General features: G+C 40.7%; 2 protein-coding genes across 3 annotated transcripts; one reads left to right on the top strand and one right to left on the bottom strand.

Annotated features, from left to right (window-relative positions):
• Positions 1 to 263: 263 nt before the first annotated feature.
• LOC310965330 (matrix remodeling-associated protein 8-like) lies at positions 264 to 9295 on the bottom strand (the record flags this gene model as incomplete). Its single annotated transcript, XM_083938855.1, has 12 exons — positions 264 to 936; positions 1639 to 1710; positions 1845 to 1930; positions 2193 to 2217; positions 2296 to 2454; positions 5797 to 5938; positions 6594 to 6773; positions 6911 to 7044; positions 7129 to 7230; positions 7971 to 8276; positions 8445 to 8471; positions 9154 to 9295. The coding sequence occupies 12 exons, from the start codon at positions 9293 to 9295 to the stop codon at positions 914 to 916; spliced, it is 1398 nt and encodes a 465-aa protein (XP_083794981.1). The 3' UTR covers positions 264 to 913.
• A 53-nt stretch (positions 9296 to 9348) lies between these two features.
• On the top strand, positions 9349 to 19180 carry psma5 (proteasome 20S subunit alpha 5). 2 transcript variants are annotated; one of them, XM_083938857.1, is made up of 10 exons: positions 9349 to 9488; positions 13501 to 13551; positions 14996 to 15062; positions 15294 to 15420; positions 16011 to 16078; positions 16159 to 16266; positions 16407 to 16465; positions 16580 to 16682; positions 18034 to 18120; positions 18856 to 19180. In XM_083938857.1, exons 2-10 carry the CDS (start codon positions 13523 to 13525, stop codon positions 18931 to 18933), a joined length of 726 nt encoding a protein of 241 aa, XP_083794983.1. In that variant the 5' UTR covers positions 9349 to 9488; positions 13501 to 13522; the 3' UTR covers positions 18934 to 19180. The 2 variants fall into 2 exon arrangements, with proteins under 2 accessions (XP_083794983.1, XP_083794982.1); XM_083938856.1 differs by lacking the exon at positions 9349 to 9488 and adding an exon at positions 13145 to 13212.
• Positions 19181 to 20757: the final 1577 nt, after the last annotated feature.

The following is a 20757-nucleotide window of genomic DNA, read 5'->3' as shown; positions in this document are numbered from 1 at the left end:
CCACTGAGGTCATTTAAGGCAAACATTTGACATGTCACAGTAGGAAAAGCACAAGTGTAAATAATGATGGCTGACTTCCATTCAGCGGCTTCAGTCTCAGAGTAAACTAATTGTGCATGCTGACTCAGTGTCACACTGTCATAACTTACTTATTAAGAACCTGTGCTTTTAAGAGCCTATTACCAAATTATTTTTTCACCACATTCAAACAAAGAGACAACCTCTTCTCAAACCAATCATGAATAACCAACTTCAGTTTAAAATCAGCGTCAAACAAGTGTATTTTAATACATGTAAAAAGTGAACATTCCACATAAAATACAGCCTGAGCGTCAAAATAAAACATTTTTACATACACTGCTTCATTGGTCAGTTAGCATACAGTTAATCATAGCCTACAGGCAGCAGTACACACTGATAGTAGCGCTTCAGTGGTGCTTCAGTCCAGTCAGTTAAGCCAAGATGGATATGAGTAAAACAGAAGAAAAGTGAAAATGTACTTTTAAACTTGAGAAATAAAGCTAATCAAAGCTGCAATAACTGATAATTGAAACCCACTCAATCACACCTTTATTCAACTGATGCACACATTGCTCCTTCATTTAACAGTCAAGGCTTGGTTTAGACTCCCCTCTGGGTGGCGCTATTTGGCCGTGCACAATAGACCAAGTTCAGTCATTTTAGTTTGATCAAGTACAATTAAAGAAAACAAAAGCAGCCTATCTTTGCCTCTAATTTAAAAACCACAAGACCTTGATGTGAGCTGTTTCTACTGTTTTTTTGCATTTCCAAACATTTTGTCTCTTTCTCAATCTCCTGCCTGGACAGAAGTGTCGGTGTGTTGGTGTTTGGTTTGGAGTGCTGCCTCTGGACCAGCCAGTGACTCCAGTTTCACTCCTTATGTGTCTTTTCCTCACTTAGAAAATTTCTCCATCTCTGCAAAGTAGCGAAAAAAAAACATCAGGTTAAAGGGGACCTATGCCCTTTTTTCAAAATTCATACATGTTATTCCTATTTAGCTAAAGATTAAAGTGTGCATTGTAAAATATTCATGTACACACATATTCATTATGCCGTAATAGATTATTATTATAATTAGCTTTGAGTTTCTTCCTTTTACAGTTTAATCTTGTTTGGCTGTAATTGCTGTGTTTTCACCAATTGGAATATTTTTTTTCTTTTACATGTTAATCCTGGTCTGGTCTACGACAGTCCAAAAATGTTATTGGACATGAACAACTCTCTCCCAAATCTAAAAACTATGATGTCATTAAATATAAAGTGTGAAACTGCTCCATATATAATTAATTGGGAAATATATAGTAATAGATGACACTGAGAGCACCCGGGGGGATGTTCTGAGTAAATGGGTCAATTTTCTGTTTCACATCAAACAACGTTACAGTAGGATAAAGTTAATTTGGGTATAAAAAGAAAGCAAACAAAATCTCATTCATGGATTATAGACCAGTGTACTTCTCTGGTATATGGCTTTGAGAGAGTAGCTTGTGTTCACACATATTGATTGAACTTTCCTAGGCCATGGAATTAACATACTGTAATTCTTAATTTAGGTGGTGTTCCCCTGGGGGATGAGAATGAGACAATTCATGAGCTGATTTTGCGTGTGTGTGTTACCTTCGTCAAGATCGATAACTTTAGGCTGAGTGTTCATGCGGACCTTCTCTTTCAGCAGGTTGTTCTTGTAGTCTAAAATCATACAGGAGGAGAAAGTCAAAACACACACACACACACACACACACACACACACACACACACACACACACACACACACACACACACAAAGTCGAAACAAAGTCCATTTTCTTTCTTTCCTGACTCACCAAAACTTCTCTCTTCCCGACTGCACACATGCACTTCAGTAACGTCCATCTCAAACTCTTCCGAGCTGCTTGGACTTCTGCTGGACCTATCACGGTAAGATAGAGACGTCTCAGTGTGTGTTTAAGGGTCAGGTGTGTGTGTTTCTGACTTAAGATACCTTAGGGGACTAAAGCCCAGTTAATTGGGGATGGTTTGTCCAACTGATAAAAGTTGTGTCCCCAGTTGGGAAAAAGATGACTTTTAGATCAGTGGTTAGGGTTAGGCAAGTCTCTGGGAATTTAACGTAACTCTATGTCCACAAAAGTGTCCTACGTGAACCGTGTGTATGTGTGAGTGTGTGTTCTCACCTCACAGATAACTGCGGATAAAACTCTGAAAGTACAAGAAAATTAGATGAGATTCAGTAATGTAAATCTAGTGTAAATCAGACTGAGGTACTGCAGATCAGACCTTTGGTTCTACGTCTGCGTGTGATGAGGATGATGATGAGGATAATGAATGCCAGGAGCAGGAAGGAGGTTAGGACGTAGCCCAGCGGCATGAGAAAGTGGTGTCTTTGATCGGGCAGAATAACATTGATGACTCGCGGTGGTTCAGCCTTAGTGGTGTCTGAGTAAAAAAGAAATCACAACAGTCAGCATTTAATGTTCCTCTGTTCTTCATCTTACTTTGTTTAAACTCTGACTTCCCTCCAGCCACCGACAGGTTAATGTTTTCAATAATCCTAAATATGACATCTCCTTATTGGGTTGGCACTGCAACTGCCCACTCTGTAATGGAAACATGTTATGTTTTACACATGTGCGTAGATGGTTGAGTTCATGGCGCTGGTTGAGGTGAGGCATTGACCTTGAATGGTTAAGGTCAGAATTAGCCCATTGGTCAGGGGATAGCTTAAAAATGGATTGGGTAGTGACATGCACAAACTTTGGCTCATACATCCATGGTTACCTGATGACATAATTGCTAATTAATGTACTATCTCCTGACTTTTTCTGCGGTGCCACCAGGAGTTTGAAATTTGTAGGTTTGAGTTAAATAACTAAAAAAAGAACTAGCCATATCCCCCTTCGAATGAATCGTAATAACTTTGGCCATCCCTTCATCTAGCGCCCTCATTAGGTCAAATATTTAAATATATTACCATCAATATTTCCGTCAACCTCATCTGAACTTTGTATTTACTGTTAAGTAGCAACTGTTAGCATGCTAACACACTGAACTAAGATATTAAACATTAGCGTCTAACCATCAGCATGGTACAGTAGTCATTGTGAGCATGTTAGCATACTCATGTTTAGCTTGCTGCTTAATACAGCAGCACAAAAAGAAGCTAGCAAAACATGCAGCTACGCTTCTGTGATAGTGACCAGGTTACAACTTACTTCTGTACTAAATCATTATTTCTTTAGTAAACAAGGAAATAATTTAAAGATGGAACATATTCTCTTTTCAATAATCTAGGCTAATTATTAAAGGCCCACTGTCACTTTGTCTTTCATAATCTCATTTTTGTCACCAATTTGTTTTGGACACTGAACACACTAAGGAACTTTTTAGACTAAATATATACTTAAATTAAACCTGCCTTTGTTCCGAGTTGGTGTTTAATAAGAGTTTGCATTAGCAAACTTCATCATAGGGGCCTCCAAGCCCAATGAAAATCATCTTCAGCCTGTGCATGTGGCTGCATGTGAGTACCCTTATCTTGCATGTGTGTGATGCCACGTAAGCTTTAACACCTTGCTAATTGTTTTATGGTTTTTTTAAACGTGCAATGATATTTCCTGGCTGTAAAATAAATGCTGAACACATTTCAAGGGCAGTGGGGAATATTTAAGCATTAGGTGATTCTGCTGAGTGTTGAGAAGCTAAGGGAGAGGGAAGGCCTGCTTTCATTTTGCCTTGTTAAAAAAAAGTGCAAGGCAAGAAGCAGCTGTCGACCTCAGACTCAAACATATTTGAGCCAAAATGAGATCCAGACAAAAAAGTCATGCAGTGATTTACTTTTCCTGGCAGTAAAACACAGAAAAGTGAAGAGAGGAAGAGGAGAGAAGGAAGGACAGAGTGGGGTGTAACAGAGGACGGGAGCCAAGGGAGAGGAAGGGGCGTTGAGATGTTTCTCCAGAGGTTTGCCTCCTCAAAATTAAGACAGAAAAGACCTTGATCCCAAACACAAACTTAACATGCATGTGCTCATCTGCCAAGTACATGAAAACAACATTTTCATTAACATTTCAAATCCTCTGATCCTTTCATTTACTTTAAAGACATTTTCTGCTGACTTGTACCCAGTTAGGAACATATGTGTTTGTGTTTAGAGTGGTTGCCCCCGTCCTCTTCCTGCTCAAACTGCACTGAGAAATAACTCTGATGGGAGCGGAGGGAGGGAGGGGTGACCTACATCTCTTCTCTACTATTTCAACTCCTCACCCCTGTCCCTCTGTCTCTTCTTTGTCTATCTCCCTCTATCTCAAACAACCTCAGCCCCTCTGTTTTATCCTCTGTGTTGCCAGCTCCCACGCAGATGCAGCAGACTTCCTGTTTTTTGCCCATAAACAACTGAAAACAGTTCTCTTTCTTTATTATACGGGAAGGCAAAAAGAAAGTTAGAAAAGTCATGGTAAAAGAGCAAGTGAAAGGAGGGGGGTGAATATAAACAAACCTGAGCATGTGGGATCTTCAAATAGGAGGAAAAAAAAACAGATTGCAGGTTGGTCAGAGGGAAAAGTGAAACTTCTGCAGTATGTCAAGGAGAGAGCCAAAGTCAACAGAGCAGCAGACAGTCAGACAGGGCAACACAGGAGCAGATAAGGAGATTAAACGCTACAGTGGGTTTCTAATGTCACAGAGGAAGAAACTGTACAAACTCACTCCTGAGACAAATGATTTACGCGTTTTGTTTCTAACCAGTAATTTTCCCATAGTGCCATCCTACTGTATTTATTACAGCTCGGGGAGTAAATGATAAATTGTGCAGGCAGAGCTAGACTTGATTACAAAGACGGTCTCCGACAGATTCCACTGAAATTACATCGGCTTTGGCACCATCTTTCCCACACACACACACACACACACACAGACACACACACACACACACACACGCAAACACACACACACACACACACACACACACACACACACACAAGCAGATGGGACTTGACCACAGGCATTTCTCATTTCTCTCAATGATTTTCCCACATTGATACATCTGCCATTATCGGCTTTGCTTTAGTTACCATACTGGAAACACAGACACATGCGTGAAAAAAAACTCTCTCATTCTACAAGAATTTGAGGTAGGCAGCTGGCATGCCAATGTGCCAATTCCCTCTTCTTCTCTTTTCTCTTCCACTTTCTAATGTGCACTCAGAGAAAGAATTTCCTTAGGCAGGTCAAAGCACTGAGAAATGTGAACTAAACAACTGAGAGAGGAGGAATGGAGAGGAACAAGAAGAAAAGAAAGTGGATGATGCACTAAAGACCAAAACAAAACAAACCACCCAATCGCATACCATTTCAAGATTAAAAGCAATAAAGCAAAAGTCTGTTGAACAGTGTCATAATGATGAAATAGTGAAGAGCGGGGGGTGAGAAGAGAAGGTGTGATGAGCATGTGGTTTTAGGGGTCTGGCGTCAGACATGCTGACAGTGCAAGAAAGAAATCTCTCGTGAAACAAACAGAAATGTTCAGAAATAAGAGCTTTTCTGAGGCAGAAACAACGAAACCTAACGAGAAGGCACAGAAGGGAAGGGTGAGGGAAAGAACAGATGTTTGTGGGTGTTTTTTTATCCTAATTGTACACATGATAGCTCAAATCCACTAAGTCATAAAACAGCCTATCCGCTGAGGCACTCACACTGACTGACTCTGCTTGTGTGTGTGTGTGTGTGTGTGTGTGTGTGTGTGTGTGTGTGTGTGTGTGTGTGTGTGTGTGTGTGTGTGTTTACCTTTGTCTTCACTGGGCAGTGCTTTGGCTGGCAGGGTGGTCTGAATCACTGGTGCTTCCACTGTGACCTGAAACTGTCTTCTCTCATGCAGACCACAGTAATGGTGGTGGAGGTGGCAGGAATACATCCCCTGGTCTGTGAGCTGTGCGTTGAATGTAGACAGACAGACAGGAGGTCACTAACACTGTACTTTTATATTTTCCAACATTAAACGAGAACAGAATTCGGATTGAAAGTCTGGACTGGAAAACTGGCCCCGTTCCACAGTGCGGTTGCAGCCTGTATTTAACATAAATATTCTGATTTATGAGCTCTATCATAAAAATAACAAAGAATAAAAACCCGGTACCCTTGAGATTCCTAGAATGTGATGGTAAACTTCTTTTCTCTGCTTGCCACCACTATAAATGGCACAGAGGGGACTGGTAGGGAGTCCTTTTTGACATATATTGTATTGTTTGTTATGTTACAGTTGTTATTGTTTTAAAAAGATGATCTAGTTGCTCAACTTATTGGGATTGCCAACCTCATTTTCCCAACAGAGAGATCAAGTTTGACTTGACAAGAGCTGCATTAGTAATGAAAGTTCCATGTGTTGTTGAAACACTGTTTAGCCTACATGTATACACACAGTAAGGGAGACTCCAGTGGGAAGTGTACCTCTTACCATAGCAGTATTTTTTTACTATGTGTACCTAAACGATCAGGCTCCTGTGGTGTTTTCTGTTAAGTTACTCTCCATATACGTACCCCCCCCCCCCCCCCCCACAAACACACACACACACACACACACACACCTGCAGATCATTTATGGAAAGTGAAAAGTCTCCCTCTGAGAAGGCTTGACTGCTGATGTTCATCTTCCTCTGAAGGAACAGCGGTCCATAGCTACGCTGCTCCCCAGAGGCGTAGAGGTCCACCAGCCGGTCAGCGCGGTCGTGGCGGACCCCTTGGGACTGGCGGTCCCAATGAACCACCTAGACGCCACCAAGGTAGGGGAAGGAGTTAGATTTTTCAATAAATACCACATAATCCCTCTAAATTAAAAGTAAATCTAGACTGAGATTGTTTGTCAGAAAGAAACCTTACAAACAATCTCGTGCATTCCACACACCTGCTGGTCCTCCTCCTCGTTGCTCCAGTCTGTCCACACGTTCCGCCGGTTGATGCACGGCAGCACCACAGTGCTCCCAAGCAGCACCACGTACACCGCCTTTTGTCCGTCCCAGAAGCGCTGTTCTTTACGACCTTAATGTGTGGAGGAAGACAAACCAGGTCAGCTTCAAAGTTGGTACACCTTGAAGACCGAAGCTGATAGGTGGCGATACGTACGGGATTTGGTGACGTTGAGCTGTACTCGGACTGTCTCATACAGGTGGCAGTAGAGATGGTGGAGGTTACAAGAGTACAGGCCTCTGTCGTTCATCGTCACGTCTGTGATCACATGCAGAAACAGAATATGCAAACATGCTTACTACGAAAAAAAATACAAGGCTTTATATTTTATGAGTTATAAATCATCCATACTACACATCACACTCTTTTTTTTTTCATTCAGCCGTTGGAAAATAAATCATGGCAGATGTGGAATAAGCATGTACGGATGTTAAGAAAATAATCATCTAAAACTCTTGAATCAAGACAGTTACTGCTGTGGAGTCAACTCAATTGTGCTATTGTGTGGATGTATGAAGTTTCCCAACAACCACTTGAATATACTAACCTCATAAACATGAACACTTAAAAATAATAATAATAAAAGATAAGAAGATGACTATTGTGTATCCTTACTAAAATCCTCCTCCTTAGATGGGATGCACTGAGATCTGGTGGAGGGAGCCCTTAACAGACTGTGTCAGAAATGTAACTTCAGCAAACCAAAATAAATAAATCAAGGCAATTTCAGGGTCACTAATAGATAACCAATCTCAAGAAAGATTCTTCTACATTTTGACTTTTGATTTTGTATCCGTATGAATTGAAACTGATGGCTGGCTGGAGGGTTAAATAGGGATCCTAGTTTAGCTTAAGTACAAGTATAAACAATTTGGTCCTGTTAAAGAGAGCTGTAAGATGAAAATGACATTCAAGCAGAGATGTAATGAATCAGACCAATAAAGTAATTTCAGTGGTAACGGGACCAGACCAAAGGAGTCAAAGACAGTGAGTGTGACCTTTGATGACCAAGGAGAAGTTTCCATCCCTGAAGGCTCTCGAGCTGAGGCCGACCCTGCCCGTGTTGTAGGAGTTATAGATCCTCTGGTCCCCTGCCGAGTACATGTCCAGCACTCTCTCCATGGCGTAGTCTGGACGGGCACGGTACATGTCCCAGTGGACCACCCTCTGCCTGTCCCTCACTCTGTCCCTGGTCCACACCATGCGTCCGCTCACACACTGCAGCACCACCCTCGAGCCGGCAGGGGAGCTCACGTTATACCCCGCCACCACCACACTGCTGCTGCTGTCAGACTGACCTGACACTTGAATCACAGGGAGTGTGCAGAGATTTCACTTGTCACTTGAGACATTCAGCATTTTAGTAAATCCATGGATAGAAATGAATAGATGTGATCAGCACGTGTACACACACACACACACACACACACACACACACACACACACACACACGCACACACAGCTAAACATACCTGCAGTGAAGAGGCAGGTCAGGGGGACTGAAATAGAAACAGTAAGGAAAGTGAAAAGAATAATCACTTAAACAGACCCTGCAGACTGCCACTGCATGCTGTCTTATAAAGGTATGACTCCTGCATGTTGGAAGGCTCTCTGAAATCAGATTAAACTTCAGCTGAAGTCGGTTCAGTTGATACAATGATTCAAGGGAAACAAATGAAATCAACAACATCAAACAATAACTAACTAAACATGCCAAATTGAAAACAATAGTCTCGATGCTTATATTCATAATGTGTAGTTAAGCAGAAGACTGTCTTACACCCTTGATGCTTTGGACACTGAGTCAGTAAAACTCATCTGACAGGAACGTGTGTGTTTGTGTGTGAATCATGAGGTGAACAAGAGGAAAGCATCAGGTATGACTTTAATATTAATCTGAACATATTCAGATAATTAACTACTCTCTAAATGTCAGCAGATGAACTTTAATGTCTTATAATATAAAGCTTAATCTATTCAAAGAAACTCAAACGGGAATAAAAACAAATCACAATAAAAACAACAACTATATTTTAAACTAATATATCCCGGTACTGATACAGATGTTTCCCTTATAGGCTACTGTTTTAAAACAATAGTGAAAAGTTATAGGGGTATGCATACTCTGCACGCACCTGAGGTATAAACAATGCACAACAGACCAAATTTCAGCCTACTTACTGTGGATGAAGAGGAGAGCCTGAAGAACGATGTCGTCCCTCACGGACTTCATGTTGAAACTGTAATGGTACGGAGACTTTTCAAGGCTGCGCACCTGAGGGTAAAAACATGTGTTGTGTATCCATCCGCAGAAGGGTTTCATTTGATCTCAGGGTTTAAGGAAGTAACATTCACCGCCACGTTAGTGCTTCAACACCGAACCAAAACAGGACCGAACTGAACTGATCCCACCCGGGAAATGAAACCTGACACCTGCATGTATCCTACACCCCCTAACAGAACTTAACTAAAGCAATTTAACAGGAGCCATTCTTATAGATTCGTCCACACAATAGGTAAGTATATAAAGTAAAGTACCAGGAGCTGAAAATATGAAATTCAAATTAATTTCAGATATAAAACTGTTTACAACAAGCTGGCTAAAAGAAAAACAAAGCCGTACCCATTAACTCCTCGTGCCCCGATACTTCACTTGTAAAGTGTTATTCGTATACAGTACTGATTTTGTGGGATGTTTATAAGTGTACAGTGTAATGTAGTTTTTATATCCTATTACGCTGCTTATATGTATTTTATCACTGTGTAATGTGGTTTTTACGTTGCATGTTGACCATTTATATTTGAGCTGTTTATGTACAAACCCAACTAGGAACACGAGTTGAAAATTAGCAATAGCTATAAACTCTGTACAGCACATCAGTTGCATTCTTTTATTGGAAGTATGTTAAACTGTATCATCCCGATTAAAATAAAATTATATTTTATTCTAATGAAGCAGCCAGAGGACTAGTCGGGTCAATGTTATGCATAGTGCCTATGGAAAGTTCTGATACCCTTTTGAAATAGTCACTTTTTTGTTGTTTCAGCCTGAAATGATTTTTCCGGCGTGATTTACACATTTTGCCTTTCAACATTTCTAAAAATTAATAAAAAATGAAAAACTAGAATATCAGGGTTGGAAAAGTGATGAGTCCCCAGATGTAATACTTTGTGGAGGCACTTTTTGCTTTAATTACAGTCATCAGTCTGTTTGGATTTGTCTCCACCAGCTTTGGGAACCTAGACTGGGGAATATGAGGTGGTCTGGATGTGGCACTGTAACTGCCACAGAAATACACCAACGGAGAAGAAGAGACGGGGAGTCAACTTCCCCAATCCTCATCCATCCTAGAGAGAAATCTGTCGACTGTTTCTGGTGTTTGTGGAGACTTTTGTGGTGTTTTGGACTCTGATGCAGGAATCACTCTGTAGTTAGTGTCCTTAACAAGCAACGGGTGCTGCTGTGAGCCTCTTCCCCGTCCAAAAGCACTCACAAGTGGGTGCTGTCTCGCGACTTTTCAGACGGCCTTGGCAACTTTATTAATAAAAAGCTACTAGGGACCGATTTAGCGACTTATTCAGATCATCAGGGAAAATAAAAATATATGGTCGGCCTAATTCATTCCCATGCAGCCTCTCAGAGTACAGTTCAGTCTGTGGATCCGTGTCTCTCTCCACGCAGCAGCAATGTTGTTGTTATGTGACACCGCGGGGTTAAAGGCCAGAGGTGGGGCGATGACTGCATTGTTAACAATGTATGCAGTTTCACTGTCTAGACGACAACACCACAGGGGGTGTTTTCAAATCTTCCCACTCTGGGACCCGGTTACAAAAGATACCGTTTTCAGGCTCTGATAACGCCACCTGCATGTGGATGGTCAGCCAAAATGATACTGAAGTTGTGCGGTTACAGGAAAACACGTCTTCGTGCGGACGGGCCATCACTGTGACATTTTTTTCAGAAAAGGCTTCTTTCTGGCCATCCTGCAATGTAGAACTCGTGAAATTGTTGTCACATGCACAGATGGACCAATCTCTGCCATTAAGACTTGTAACTCCTTTGAGGTCACCATGGACCTCTTGGTAGCAAACAAACAAACAAAGGAAACAAACAATAGAGGTGAAAACAAGGCTATAGCTACACAAGACTATAATTTTTCATTAATTGAATCCTCTAAACGTTTAAACACATAAAAGCAATACAAGTAAATGTGCACCATATCACATTTACCAGGGATACTGTATATTACAATACAATATGCTATTCAGCAAAGCCTGTGAATATTCTCATTTGTCCAGCTCATCGTTATCCCCAAAGCAATTTCAGTCAAAAGCAACTGGACTTGGTTATTTGTCTAGGAAGACGTTTCACCTCTCATCCAAGAGGCTTCATCAGTTCATGTACGCATCTGACCAGGCTGGGACTGGTCCAACTATCTGGTGTGGAGATCCAGGTATTTAACCTCTCACAAGGCAGATGATGTCACTGGAACCCTTTGTGCTCCAAGTGCCAACGACCGTCGTTAGAGTGGCAGTCGTTGGTTTCGACTTTGTTAGTGCTCTATTGGGTCTTAGCGACAGTCGTTGGTGTCACAGGAGGCCATTTGTGAATAGTTGTTCTTTGAGGTTAGATTGTTGAATCTCCTGGGAAGGGATGAAAGGGCAGCATTGTGAATTGGAGATAAGTGGTGTCTCAGACCTCCTCCTCTGTTTAGCGATGGTTTCTCCACTTTTACATAGATGCTTCTTTTACTCCTTTTTCAAACCATCTGTCCTCTCTGTCCAGGATGTGGACATTGTTGTCATCAAAGGAGTGCAATTTCTCCTTGAGATGTAAGTGGACAGCAGAGTCCAGGCCTGAGGAGTGAGCTCTCCTGTGTTGGGCCATGCGTTTATGCAGTGGTTGTTTTGTTTTTTCAATGTAGAGATATTTGCATTCCTCGTTGCATTTAACAGCATAAACCAGATTGCTTTTTTGGGTGTGTGGTGTTCAGTCCTTGGGATGTACAAGTCTCTGTCTGAGTGTGTTACTGGGTTTGAAATACACAGGGATGCAGTGTTTGTTGAAGATCCTCCTGAGTTTCTCTGATACCCTAGCCACACACCGAATTACTATGTTGTTTCTCTTGTTTTCTTTTTCTTTCTCAACCACTTTGGTTTTCTTTCTGGAAGCAGCTGCCATTTTCACAAAGGTCCACCTAGGGTAACCACAAGTTGTGAGGGCACCTCTCAGGTGCTTGCTATTTAGGAAAGCTTCTCAGCATTCGCTGTTCCTGCTGAGATTTATTCTTATTTAGCTCAAAAATGCCCCTCAGTGGCTTATAGTTGGATAAGAAGCTTGGATCATTGACGTCTTATGTCTTCATTTGATAAGGTAGTCAGTCAGGTGGTAGCAATGTACACATTTGTCCTCAGCTCTACATTTTTCTTACCTTAAAAGATAGTTCCCATACCGGGAGTCGAACCCGGGCCGCCTGGGTGAAAACCAGGAATCCTAACCGCTAGACCATATGGGACTCTTGCCGCGCTTGACTGCGTCCAAGAATCACTCATCATGATTACAATTGAACAGTTGAACACAACAACAATTGAAATAGCCTATTCTGATTTTCTTTACTTGATTTGGATATATAATATTGATTGATCTAGTCTAATTCACACGGTAGTAGGCTTGTAGTTAAAGATATAAAACTGGATCATTTATGTCACTCCCAGCTTATTATTCCGGAAAGGGCTTCTACGGAATTCCATTGCTAGGCAACAGCCTTGGTCCTTGTTAACTTCCTTTCAGTTGATGCCATTCACATTCACTGCAACAGGAAATAAACTAGGGCACATTTAGAATGTTTATACAAAGAGCTTATAATACTATTATTATCATTATTATTCTTCTTATTATTAATATTATTATTGTAGTATTATAACCTCTTTGGTTTTTGTTTACATCTTTGAAAAGGTCTATGCAGATTGTTAATCTGTGTTATTTTATGGTAGACTTTATTTCGTATCAGTACAAGTAAGTTATTTTATTGCAGATAGATTCTCCTCTTGTTAGGGAACCATTTTTTATTTTATTTTACATTTTGTGATGATACCATGGATGCTCAGGGGCGTGAAATACACGCGGAACCTTTGTTTCCGATTCGTTATGAACGGGGCGCATTTGGATGTTACACTTCAGAAGCTTCCCCCTGAAACCGCCTGAAACAAGCGAACTCATTCAAGTGTTAGTGGCTGAAGGTAAACTAGTCTTACTAGTGCAATTATTTAGAAGAACGTCGCCGAGTTGTTTGTATGTGTTATTTAAATGCATATGCTAATGTCGGGGTGTTGTTGTTGGACTTCTGTGAAGCGTTTTAGTGCAGTTACAGTGATTATCTGCGTCAGTTAGCACGCTGCTCGGTGTCACAGCTAACTAGCTAATCACCCGGTGTCACGGAAAATTATTGTCCTGGCTTTTTTTAATAATTGCTTATCTCATTTTTATAGTGCACGATTCTTGCTTAAACCAATGTTCTCTTTCCACAGGTCCCGTGTCAAACGCGAAAAGATGTTTTTGACCAGATCGGAGTATGACAGGTTGGCGCAACACAAACTGCTTTGTCATTTATTCAGCTCTTCTCTGCGGGAACTAATAATACACTTAACACAGCTCAGTTATCTTTAAAAAGTTGCTTGAAAAGGCAGTTTTTGATTTTGAATGCGTAATGAAATCTGGAAGTACCTTTATTTACAACCCTATAGTGTCTTTGTAGCTGGTGGTTAGCTAGCAGCTAGCCACAGTAGTCGTTTTGCAACAAGATAGTTAGCTTTCACTTTCGGTATCGCTAATAAAAAAAACAACTTTTAACTATGAAAGTAAAATGTTGGTGTCTTCTGGGGTATTGCACTCTGTATTAGAGATGCACCCGGGAGGATATCGGCTCTTAAATTGACGAATGAGATGGATCGGATGAGTGCGGCCGAGCCAGTCATATTTTTTTTTCAGGTACTGCGACCTAGTCACTTCAATTCTATGTTTGCAGCACTGGTTAGGGTTTTAGATCACATTTTAAAATATCTGTTTGCAGTGCACTTTACATGGAAGTGTCATTTATTTATTTTTGCTGCTAATATACACTTTATTTGTCAATAAATAATATTAAGTGCATTTATATCCCATAACGTGTTACCCTCAAAGCAATTTCAATCAAAAGCAACTGGACTTGGTTATTTGTCTAGGAAGACGTTTCACCTCTCATCCAAGAGGCTTCATCAGTTCATGTAGCATCTAACCAGGCTGGGACTGGTCCTGGTCAGATGCCTGGTCAGATGCGTACATGAACTGATGAAGCCTCTTGGATGAGAGGTGAAACGTCTTCCTAGGCAAATAACCAAGTCCAGTTGCTTTTGACTGAAATTGCTTTGAGGAAACGATGACCTGGACGAATGAGAACATTCTCAGGCATAATCTGTTACCTTTTTTTAACAAGGCTAAATGTTTATGTCAAGCCTGATGCAATCACTTACATGGACAGGTATACGGTTCATTTTACAATAGTATCGGATCGGTATTGGCCGATACGCTCAACCCGGTTATCGGATTAGATCGGGAAAAAACTGGATCGGTGCATCTCTACTCTGTATAGGCATCTAACGTTTAAACTCTTTCAAGCAGTGACCCTAAACTACAAACCCAACCTAATGCTAAATATATTTCAGAATTAATATTTACTTTATTGCCATTTTAAGAAGATACAACATTTAAAATGCTACTCTATGGTGCAGACGTAAAAAAACACACATCCATAAGAACACACATTGACTAAAACGTCAACAGGGAATGTGAAGATTTAAAAATATATATATATATACATATATATATGTATATATATACATAGGATAAATAATATAATTGTATTTGCATTTATTTAATAGTAGAACAGTTATTTCGATTTATTTGTTGGCAGCAGAAATTATTTTCCACTTGTGTTGAACTGATAACCAATGTTTATAATGATCATTATCCACATCTGTCTCACAGAGGTGTGAACACATTCTCTCCTGAAGGAAGATTGTTCCAGGTTGAATATGCCATCGAGGCCATAAAAGTGAGTATCATATGCGCAATCACCTCAGCTGACTATTATAGACCTTTTCAATGGAATTACATTGGTAGACAACAGCCTGGGTCCTTGTTAACTTCCTGTTAGTTGATGTAATTTACTAAAAAATGGTCTATACTTCTTCTGTCCGATATTGTATACCAAACTTAATATTTTAAAAAACCCACCTCAAAGCTCACACGTTTGTTTGTTTTTTGTCTGGCTTTGCTTTCCTAGTTGGGTTCCACAGCCATTGGTATCCAGACATCAGAGGGGGTGTGTCTGGCTGTGGAGAAAAGGATCACTTCTCCACTGATGGAGCCCAACAGCATTGAAAAGATTGTGGAGATAGACAGTCACATTGGTAAGTGGAAACACAAACTGAATTCCCCGCTGTCAGACTCACTGAACTTCAAATTTAGATGTTGATCAAAAATGAGTGCGTGAGTTTCATTTATTATGCTTGCCTCTGTAATAAGAAAGTAGGTAACGAGTCAGATAATCAGTTGTTAAATTAAACTGTTTGTATTGCGTGTATCATACATTAGAAATTCAATGCATGTCATACCTATTGAAAGAATGGGTGAATGGGTAGGGTAAAATTGAAATGAACAAAAATAAAGGAACACAGGGATATTTAAAAAGATATATGATAACGAAATGCTAATTCAAACTTGATTCAAAAGTAGGAATAAAATAGAGTGAAAGCATTTTTCCCCAGTAAAACACCCCCCTTCGTCATGCTCGATAAGAGGCTGTTCCAGTCATATCCCTTACATGTAACCTCAATGTTTGATCAGGGGCAGTGATTAAACCCTTAACCTGAATATTAATGTTCCCTCAGATGACATGGGATGGAATTACATTGCTCACAGTTTGACTGTGCTGATTGTTACTTTAGGCAATAGCCTGCACAGGACCTGCAGTTTTTTTCACTTTCTTTCTACCTCAAAGGTTGCGCCATGAGTGGCTTGATAGCTGATGCCAAGACTCTGATTGACAAAGCCAGAGTGGAAACACAGGTATGAATGCTGAGCACGGTATAAGCAGTCCCTTGATGTTTTGTTTTACCTGTGATTGACCTGTATATATTTCTCCTCAGAACCACTGGTTCACTTACAATGAGACAATGACAGTGGAGAGTGTAACTCAGGCTGTGTCCAACCTCGCGCTGCAGTTTGGAGAAGAGGACGCTGATCCCGGTGCCATGGTCAGTCACTTGACTCATTTCCATGCTAAAATACTCATCTGTTCAAACCTTTTTTTTTTTTTCTTCAAAGGAAAAGTGTATGATGCTTTTCAAGCGTTCTTCTCTCTCTTCTCTGTTCCTGTGCGCTGTCATCTCTACAGAGCAGACCATTCGGTGTAGCACTTCTGTTCGGTGGAATAGATGAAAAAGGACCCCAGCTGTACGTAAAGATCACCATTTGTGCACCTTACATACTTGGCATTTTAAACTGAAACATGTTCACCATTGATTCCGACTACACAGAGACTTGACTGTTATCTGTTTATGAATGAAGGTACCACATGGACCCATCAGGAACTTTTGTGCAGTGTGATGCTCGGGCCATCGGCTCAGCATCTGAGGGAGCACAGAGCTCTCTGCAGGAGGTCTACCACAAGGTACTTATCTGTTAAACAGGAACTAAGCACATTGGCCCTCATTTATCAAACGAACGTACGGCAGAAAAACGTGCGTACGACCATTTCCTGGCAAACTTTGGCATTTATCAATTTGGACGTGAGCGGGAGCTACGATCAAATCTCACGTCAGGTCTGAGATCGTGTATGCAAATTTCAGCCTGTGTATTTGCGGTGCAGCACAGCAAAATCCGGCTGAAAATAATGAACAAACCTCAGCTGTCATTAAGCATAAGCAGTCACATATTAAGAACAGATCAAAACGGATTCTTAAAACCAATAAAAATTGTGGTTGGAGCAATTGATTGTACTCATGTGCGTCTGAAGGCGCCATCCATGAATGATTACGCATTAATCAATTGCAAAAACTACCACTCGATAAATGTACAGGTGATGTGTGATGCCAAGCTATCGTTTTTAAACGTGGTGGCCAGGGGGGGGACACATTATTCATTTATATTTCAAAACAGCTCGGCTCCAGCCCCCCGCGACCCCGACAGGGACAAGCGGTTGAAAAGGAATAAATGAATGAATGTGTTGGTGCACGGCTGCAGGAAAGCGCATTGCAGAGCCAAAGTCATCTCCTCGTTTAGTGGCTACCCTCGATGAATTGCATTAAATCAAACAAGGTATCAGATGGTGACAAAGGTTATCCTCTAACGGAATACCTAATAACCCCGCTACAGAGCAGGAGCGCAGGTTCAGCAGTGCGCACACGCGCACACGTGTCACAGTGGAGCGCAGCTTCGGGTTGACTGCCTCTGTTATTCTTTTCCATACAGCGTTTTTATGGGCCCCTTTTATTCCACTCTTAAGACAAAAAGCACATCTTTATTTTGCTCCATCTCGGATGTCAGGATGCCGCTCTGTGCGTTGGAAAATTTTCTTTTTGTACCAGCGTTCTTCCTCTCCATGTTTGACCTCAGTGGGCGAGGCCTCCGAAACAGGAATATTTAAGGGCGTAACATGTTAATGACGATCGAATTCAGCCGCTGCATTTATCAAGGCCTGCTCATTCGTACGCTGAGATTGGTCCGATATGAATGTTTCATAAATCACACGTGGGTCCTGTCGTACGACCAATTCTACGCCCAGATCTGCGCCCGTTTTCACGCAAGATTGATAAATGAGGCCCATTGTAATGTTTATAGGCTGCTATCTTGTGTGGGATTTTCAAAGTTTTCGTTTTTCAAAGATTTGATGAAATTAAAATTTGTGGAATTTTTAAAACTCATATAGGCACAAGTTTAAAGTAAACAAAAGACATGCATATCACCAGGATTGAAGAGTTGTATCTTTTCTATTTGCCCCCCTCTCCCTCTGTAACTTGTAGTCCATGACATTAAAAGACGCCATCAAGTCGTCTCTCACCATTCTGAAGCAGGTGATGGAGGAGAAGCTCAACGCCACCAACATTGAGGTTCGTTCCTCATTTCTCACACAACTTCTGAATACTTGATTTTAGTACGGTAAGGTGCTTGAAGGCTGGATTTATCCACTCTAATGTGTTATTGAAACTACATCAGTACAAATGTCATCTGGCATCAACAGACTAGTTTGCAAACACGTATTAGTTTGGAACCTCTCAGTTAATTTTCGATTTCAAAGGGCTGTTATCAAAGCTGCAGCCCAAAATGCCTCATGGCACAAGTAGATAGACCTTCTTAAATTACAGCTAAACAGTACAGTAATTGTGTTTCTGAAGATATTTTAAGCAAGAAATAGGCAATACGGCAACAGATTCTGGCTTCCTGGTCTGATGTTTTTATCTGAGTTTAATGAACCTGGTAAGTTGTGCTAGAAGGAGAATGCCAGTTAAGTTTAGTATATAAATTTGGTAGTTACTACTGTGAGTCATCGTCTTCAACCCATCTCACATGAGAAACAGTCGTGATTGGTACGTCAGATACCAAGTTGATGTAAATCTGTATTAACAGGAGGGTGGCCAGACATTTTTGCCAGTGCAAATGAAACATGAGCTCAGCAGATTCGTCTGGTTCCTAGGCTAGTACAGATACCCAGTGCAATTATTTCTACTTCTGTTTGGGGAAAAAAAGACCCAACTCACTTAGCAGTGTTAAGTTTTCACTTGACTCCAAGACTTAAATCCACAGGTTTTTCATTCACGCTTTCTTTCTTTCTTTCTCTCTTTTAGCTGGCAACGGTAGAGCCTGGGAAGACCTTCCACATGTATTCCAAAGAGGAGCTGGAGGATGTAATCAAGGATATCTAGAGCAGAAAAGACCTGAAAGTCTTGGTTTGAGTTCTGGGCAGGAGGGGAGAGGACATGGAAGTACTTCTTGGGCTCAATGTCAGAGGAATCTTTTTGTTATGTGCTAATTTACGTCTTGTCTCTCAGTATCTGTACAACTCTGTACAGCAGTCTTACCAGCACTTACAACTGAGTGGCAAGAACAGTAGATGTGGGGGTAGGTGGTAATTTTTGTTACGAATCAGTACTACAATTAAACTGTTGTATTCACAAAGTGGTCTGACTCTTTGCATTTTTTGCGTTTCCTGTATACTTAGTCTAGTATAAGCTTTTAAAAATCATACTCGAAACAAGTATATTCTATATCACATTACAGAGTTGTAGTGGATGTTTTACCAAACTACTGACACACAGATTGCCAGGATCTGTTCTGACCAGTGTTTCAAAAGTTCAATCTTCTTTGTGCAGAACCCAGTGCACTCAGAATGCCTGACAAAGGTTTATTTATAAAGCACAGCGCCACAGCATGTGATATATCAGTTATCTCGTCCTGTCCACTACTGACTTAATGACCAACTTTACAGCCGCACGTCGTCGTTCATAACTAGACAACAACTTACTAGGATCCACACCTTTGCAAGCATCACCACAAACACACCTGTCCCCAACATATTATGGCCATGCACTTAGAGAGCCTGCCTTATGATACTTTCACCGGTCTTAAACGCTGTAACAAAGAAATAGCAACCAAAAACATAACCTTAGCATACCCAACCTATATTATGATATATAAACTATAAAACTGGCATAAATTTCAATGCTATTTGAACTTACCAAGTATGGCAATCCAATACAAATGTTTTTTACCAAAATAAAGAAGACACTTTTACAAGAGTGATACTCATGGTGAAAGAGAATTACTGGGGTCTGTCCATTACCTGAAAATAGTTTTGTTCAGTTGTTTATCAGAAACAAATACACTTTGTAGTGGTTTAAGCTGCTGATCTGTCATGTCATCCACCTTTTATCTGTTGATAAAATAAATTAAAACTTAATTAATTTTACCATTTTTATTTTTTTCTGCCCTGGCACAAATATTTCACTATTAAAACGTCCTATTTTACTCACCACATTTACCATTCACTTAGAAATAACAGAAAATTAATATTTAAACTTTTCTTCCAAACCAACTGGATATCTTTTTACACTGAAGGTTGATTACCTAACTAATAATAAAAACAATTGTAACGGTGAGTTGTCTTTTTGTCAGTTTCAGGGCTTCATAATCAGGAACTACATATTTCATAGCCTTTTAAAAGTGAAACAAAAACGAATGCTTTTGTTTGTAAATTAATCCCCCCATTTGTTTTGCCTGTCTTCTGTTTCTTCGAATTAAAATAAAAAAATAAATGGATAAAAAGAAGAGGGGTGGTTGAGTCTTGTCGCCCCATGTAAAGAGGCTGAAGGTCCTCAGGGTTCGAGTCCGACCTGCGACCCTTTGCTGCATGTCTCCCCCTCTCTCTCTCTCACAAGTTCCTGTCTGTCCTGTATAATAAAAGCCCCAAAATAAATAAATAAATAAAAATATATATAAATATGTGGTCTTTGCGCGGCCTTTCCACCAGGGGCCGGTATAAAACCAGAAAACCTTTGACATCTCACTTTGGGAAGATTCCTGCCGTCCAATGAGAGTGCAGGTTCTTCTGGTCCTGACCAATCTTCTGCAACGGTGGATGGGCCGTTATTGAAGATGCATTTTGGTGATGAGGGGGCCAGCATGTGGAGCCAAGTGCTGGGACAGAGACGCTTCTCGCTGAGTCCAAAGTTGGGCAGTCTTCTTGTAAA

This window comes from Echiichthys vipera (assembly GCF_963691815.1).
Source record: "Echiichthys vipera genome assembly, chromosome: X".
In the NCBI taxonomy this organism is placed as follows: Eukaryota; Metazoa; Chordata; class Actinopteri; order Perciformes; family Trachinidae; genus Echiichthys; species Echiichthys vipera.
Note: the sequence above shows the minus strand (reverse complement) of the source record. Positions and strands in the feature narration are given on the sequence as shown.